At 48.8% G+C, this 6,491-nt stretch overlaps 2 protein-coding genes across 5 annotated transcripts in view; both read right to left on the reverse strand.

The window, feature by feature from the left end:
• The window catches only part of LOC147009087 (uncharacterized), a 38,591-nt gene extending 34,251 nt beyond the window's left edge, over positions 1 to 4,340 (reverse strand). The window contains exons 1-3 of one of the 4 annotated variants that reach the window (XM_085862765.1): positions 4,216 to 4,340; positions 2,330 to 2,496; positions 2,189 to 2,251 (exon numbers count right to left, since the gene is read on the reverse strand). In XM_085862765.1, coding sequence (XP_085718891.1) covers positions 2,189 to 2,251; positions 2,330 to 2,480 — 214 coding nt within the window. In that variant the 5' untranslated portion in view covers positions 2,481 to 2,496; positions 4,216 to 4,340. Of the gene's footprint in view, positions 1 to 2,188; positions 2,252 to 2,329; positions 3,086 to 3,975; positions 4,195 to 4,215 lie in introns of those variants that run through there. The other 3 variants (XM_085862763.1, XM_085862766.1, XM_085862767.1) reach the window with 3 other exon arrangements.
• The window catches only part of LOC147009084 (uncharacterized), a 288,704-nt gene that overhangs the window by 221,755 nt on the left and 60,458 nt on the right, over positions 1 to 6,491 (reverse strand). The window lies entirely within an intron of this gene.

The raw sequence follows: 6,491 nt of genomic DNA on the forward strand, positions 1-6,491 counted from the left end.
GATCAAAGTAATGCTTGGTGAGGTCAAAGTTGACAGTGATGTCATCGTGGATCTGACAAGCATCCAGGAAGTTCAACAACTCCGAGACATGGTCTGTGCAACCTGCGAACTGTTACTTCAACCTGTTACTGAATGATCCTGAAACCACCTCAATTTACCCCAAATCGGCTCATTTCTTGGAAATGGGCAAACGTTTGCAGAATTCCTGGGTTAAAGGACCATTACACTCTGAACACCATGCAAGGAATCACGCGTACACTCTGTCGGCCGATCTACAATTGGTGAGACCGGGTGAAGATCGTTTCTGTGAACGTTTGCTCGATTGATGAACCGACAGCATGGACTTCTCCGAGCCGGTTCCCTGACATTCGTTTAAATCACACGATCGTCTCTGACATCTTTCCCTTTCAGCACCGTGGACAGTCGTAACCGCAGAGTGAAGCCGTATGGACATGATCTGCACTTTGGCTCCGCAAAGGATCAACGAGCACTTCATTCACCAACTCACCAAGACCTGCAATGATCAACAAACTTTCAAGATTTTTCTCACTGTGGTTCCCTCTATTATTTTACATTATTTTGTTTGATCTACTTTAAATATTTTCTTTTTTCTCCCTTTTCCCCTTATTATTACCCTTTCCCCCAGTCGCTTTCACTACTGACTTCTGAATACTGAACCTCCCTTTCATGAGCACCTCTGAGTGACACCCACCCTGTAAGAACCACACCCCTCTCCCCAAAATCATTTCTGTCTTTTGCATCGAGGAAGGGTTAACACCAGAAACATCAGCTCCTCATTGCCTCCACAGCGGTTCATGTACACTACATGGCCAAAAGTATGCGGACACCCCTTCTAATTAGTGGATTCGGCTATTTCAGCCACAGCCATTGCTGACTGGTGTATAAAATCAAGCACACAGTCATGCAATCTCCATAGACAAACATTGGCAGTAGAATGGGCCGTACGAAGAGCTAAGTGACTTTCAACGTGGCACCGTCATAGGATGCCACCTTTCCAACAAGTCAGTTCATCAAATTTCTACCCTGCTGGAGCTGCCCCTGTCAATTGTAAGTGTTCTTATTGTGAAGTGGAAACATCGAGGAGCAACAACAGCTCAGCCGCGAAGTGGTAGGCCACACAACCTCACAGAACAGGACCGCCCACTGAGTACTGAAACGTGTAGCATGGAAAAATCGTCTTTCTTTGGGTGCAACACTCACTACTGAGTTCCAAACTACCTCTGTAAGCAACGTCAGCACAAACACTGTTCGTTGAGAACTTCATGAAATGGGTTTCCATGGCTGAGCAGCCGCACACAAGCCTAAGATCACCACGTGCAATGCCAAGCGTCGGCTGGAGTGGTGTAAAGCAAACCGCCATTGGACTCTGGAGAAGTGGAAACGCGTTCTCTGGAGTGATGAATCACGCTTCACCATCTGGCAGTCAGATGGACGAATCTCTGTTAGGTGGATATCAGGAGAACACAGCTGCCCAAATTCATCATGCCAACTGCAAGGTTTGGTGGAGGGCGAATAATGGTCTGGGGCTGTTTTTCATGGTTCGGGCTCGACCGTTCATTCCAGTGAAGGGAAATCTTAACGCTACAACATACGATGACATTCTAGACGATTCTATGTTTCCAATTTTGTGGCAACGGTTTGGGGAAGGCCCATTCCTGTTTCAGCATGACAACGCCCCCATTCACAAAGCGAGGTCCATACAGAAATGGTATGTCGAGATCAGTGTGGAAGAACTTGACTGGCCTGAGCAGAGCCCTAACCTCAACCCCATCGAACACCTTTGGGATGAACCGGAACGCCGACTGCGAGCCAGACCGAATCGCCCAACATCAGTGCCCGACCTCACTAATGCTCTTGTGGCTGAATGGAAGCAAATCCCCAAAGCAATGTTCCAACATCCAGCGGAAAGCCTTCCCAGAAGTGTGGAGGCTGTTATAGCAGAAAAGGTGGGGGGGGGACCAACTCCATATTAATGCCCATGATTTTGGAATGAAATGTTTGGCGAGCAGGTGTCCACATACTTTTGGCCATGTAGTGTAGCTCGATCAATGGTCCTGTTCATTTCATCCACTTCTTGTACTTATCCACCGGGACAGATTGACACAAGCCTTCACAAAGGGGAATTTTACATTCTACATCAACAACAGAATGTGTTTGTGGTTCAAACCTTCATGTCGAGAGACAGAATCATTGACAAACTCGGACTTCACCTTCACCTTCACAATAGCACCTGAAACAAAGACAATCCATTAAAACTAAACTTTCAGGAACCACCAGAACGTGACGGTGCGGAGAGAACGGCACGTACCGGGTTCCGATGCCTCATCCTCGGGTGGACCGACCCTGGACCCGCGGTCTGTGGGAGAACCTCCAGGAACGAGCGAGTTTCCTTCATGGGAACCGATCGTGGATCCCGGGGGGTTCGCTCTGTGATCTTCACCGGAGAGATCTCGGTTCATGGCGAACCGGAGGGGACTGGAAGGTAGAGGGTAGTAGTGCAGTAGAGTGAGGTACACTGGGACGGTGCTGTTAGGTACACTGGGACGGTGCTGTTAGGTATACTGGGACGGTCCTGTTAGGTACACTGGGACGGTGCTGTTAGGTACACTGGGACGGTGCTGTGAGGTACACTGGGACGGTGCTGTGAGGTAAACTGGGATGTGCTGTGAGGTACACTGGAACGGTGCTGTGAGGTAAACTGGGATGTGCTGTGAGGTACACTGAGATGGTGCTGAGGTACACTGGGATGGTGCTGTGAGGTACACTGGGACGGTGCTGTGAGGTACACTGGGACGGTGCTGTGAGGTACACTGAGACGGCGCTGTGAGGTACACCGAGACGGTGCTGTGAGGTACACCGGGACGGTGCTGTGAGGTACACCGAGACGGTGCTGTGAGGTACACTGAGATGGTGCTGTGAGGTACACTGGGACGGTGCTGTGAGGTACACTGGGACGGTGCTGTGAGGTACACTGGGATGTGCTGTGAGGTACACTGAGACGGTGCTGCGAGGTACACTGAGATGGTGCTGTGAGGTACACTGAGACGGTGCTGTGAGGTACACTGAGACGGTGCTGAGGTACACTGAGATGGTGCTGTGAGGTACACTGGGATGTGCTGTGAGGTACACTGGGATGTGCTGTGAGGTACACTGAGACGGTGCTGAGGTACACTGAGACGGTGCTGCGAGGTACACTGAGACGGTGCTGCGAGGTACACTGAGACGGTGCTGCGAGGTACACTGAGACGGTGCTGTGAGGTACACTGAGACGGTGCTGAGGTACACTGAGACGGTGCTGTGAGGTACACTGGGATGGTGCTGTGAGGTACACTGAGACGGTGCTGTAAGGTACACTGAGACGGTGCTGAGGTACACTGAGACGGTGCTGTGAGGTACACTGAGACGGTGCTGTGAGGTACACTGAGACGGTGCTGTGAGGTACACTGAGACGGTGCTGAGGTACACTGAGACGGTGCTGTGAGGTACACTGAGACGGTGCTGTGAGGTACACTGGGACGGTGCTGAGGTACACTGAGACGGTGCTGTGAGGTACACTGAGACGGTGCTGTGAGGTACACTGAGACGGTGCTGTGAGGTACACTGGGACGGTGCTGAGGTACACTGAGACGGTGCTGTGAGGTACACTGAGACGGTGCTGAGGTACACTGAGACGGTGCTGTGAGGTACACTGAGACGGTGCTGAGGTACACTGAGACGGTGCTGTGAGGTACACTGGGACGGTGCTGAGGTACACTGAGACGGTGCTGTGAGGTACACTGAGACGGTGCTGTGAGGTACACTGAGACGGTGCTGTGAGGTACACTGGGACGGTGCTGAGGTACACTGAGACGGTGCTGTGAGGTACACTGAGACGGTGCTGTGAGGTACACTGAGACGGTGCTGAGGTACACTGAGACGGTGCCGTACAGTAATGCACTGCAGGAGAACACAAACCAAGCGAAGCGAGAGATCTGGTCACTCGAGTGAAGAAATTCTCCGATTCATAACCACAGATTCGTCACATCAACACGTTGGACTCTTCCGAACTTGGACATGAAAATGATTTTGTTTACAAAGGTTAAACTACTGCAGGTTCAACGTCAATTGGGTGGGTGAATAAAATGTTAAACTAACAACAGTTCTGGATGGAACAACAAACAAACACAACGTGATAACTTTGGAAGGTTTACACACCAAGCTGACAAACACAGCTCGACGTGAGAGGTAATAGAGAGAAAGCGCGAGGAAAGGGGAGGGAGCGCGAGGGAAGAGCGCGAGGGACGGGGAGGGAGCGCGAGTAGAGGGGAGGAGCGCGCGAGGAAAGGGGAGGAAGCGCGAGGGAAGGGGAGAGGGCGCGAGGGAAGGGGAGGGAGCGCGCGAGGGAAGGGTAGGGAGCGTGCGAGGGAAGGGTAGGGAGCGCGCGAGGGAAGGGGAGGGAGCGCGCGAGGGAAGGGTAGGGAGCGCGCGAGGGAAGGGGAGGAAGCGCGAGGGAAGGGTAGGGAGCGCTTTCAAGGCATCCATACCATAATTCACGGACTGGTGTTTGTGTTTTTTTTTATAATTTTTTCGTGTTTGTCGCGCTACTCCTACAATTGTGGTTCAATTACATAGATTGGACAAAAGATCGGAGTAAACAGAGACAAGTGAAGAAAATAACTCGTCAAGCCAAAAGAGAGTTTGAGAAGGACGTGGCTAAGAATATTAAACATAATAACAAGGCTTTCTTTAAGTATATCAGGGGAAAATAACAGGTTAGGACCAGTGTGGGCCCATTGAGGAATAGCATCGGGAAAGTGGTTCGTGAGGAAGGTGAGATGGCAGGCTTATTAAACAGGTATTTTTCTTCAACTTTTACACAAGAACAGTCAGGAGAATTATTATCAATAGATGAGAGTATTTATCACGGAGGTGAGGAAGGGCTTTGACAGAAGATCCAGGTTGGAGTGGAGGAAGTAAAGGAACAGCTCGGTAATCTAAGAGTAGATAAGACTCTGGGTTCAGATAATATACACCTGAGAGTATTGATGGAGGTGACTGAGCAGGTAAGCGAGATGTTAACGGATATTTTTAAAGCTCACTGGAGTCAGGACAGGTACCGGAGGATTGGAGAGTAGTAAATGAAACAACATTCTTTAAGAAGACTTGGGAAACTATAGACCTGTTAGTTTGACTTCAGTTGTGGGGAAGGTGTTGGAGACATTAATTAGGGACCGGATCAGGAACCATTTATAAAAATACAAACTAATTAAAGGTAGTCAACATGGGTTTACCAAAGGTAGTTCCTGTTTAACAAATCTTTTGATTGGGTGGATGATGAAGCGGTGTCTTGATTTGATGAAGATGAAACAAACAAATTTGATGAAGCAGTGTCTGGGTGGATGAGGGAAAGGCAGTGGACATAGTATATCTAGACTTAAAGAAGGTATTTGAGAAGGTGTCACATCGGAGGTTGTTAGCCAAGTTGAGGGCTTGTGGAGTGGTTGGTTAGGTAGATAATTGGATTGGAAACTGGCTTAGCGGTAGGAAGCAAAGAGTAGTTGTGAGTGGGAGGATGTCTTGCTGTGAGGATGTAAGTAGCAGGGTACCTCAGGGATCAGTACTCGGACCATTACTATTCATTATTTACATCAACGATTTGGATAATGGGGTGAAGAGTAAGCTTTCCAAATTTACAGATGACACAAAGCTTGAAGGTGAGGTGGATAGCAGAGGGGGTGGTGATCACATTCAGGAAAGTATTGATACTTGTATAGATTGGGCAAAAGATTGGCAGATGTCATTTAACCTGAACAAGTGGAAGGTGTTGGGGATGGGAAAGAACAATGAAAATAGATTACAGGATGTAAGGGGTATTATTTTGGAGCGTGTCACACAGGAGAAGGATCTGGGGGTGGTAATAGATACAAGAGGTAAGCAGGTAGCATAGTGCCAGGCAGCTATAGGGAGAGAAAATAGGGTTTTAGGTTGTATTCTGAGGGGGGTCAATTATAAATCAAAAGAGGTGGTGTTAACATTGTACAGGAATTTAGTGAGGGCCACATCTAGAAAAATGTGTGCAGTTTTGGTCACCACAACTCAGGAAGGACACAGATGCCATGGAGAGGGCTCAGCCACTCGGCAAGTGGCTTAAGCACTCAAGCAAATGCTCCAATTAAATGGTTGATTAAGAACAGCTGACCAAGATGTGGCTGCTTACCACATAAGATCCCATTAAAGTTAAAGCTGCTATTCACCGCACCTGGAAATTAAATGAATTCATTCAAATAATGACTTTATCCAGAAAAGAGTTGCTGTTTCACGTAAAACAACCCTGTGGACATTGCAAAGTTGAGTCGCCCGTGAAATAAACATTGCAGATAATCCGCCATGTTGCCTGCTCATCTATGCATGTGGCACGTGCTCCGCGCAAACGTTGTAACTATGTTTTAAAATGTCCGTTTTCACCAGATTCGCTTTGATTCCCTGTAGAG

The sequence above is a fragment of the Eptatretus burgeri genome, chromosome 17 (assembly GCF_056783735.1).
Source record: "Eptatretus burgeri isolate ZD-2024b chromosome 17, Ebu_testis_v1, whole genome shotgun sequence".
NCBI lineage: Eukaryota > Metazoa > Chordata > Myxini > Myxiniformes > Myxinidae > Eptatretus > Eptatretus burgeri.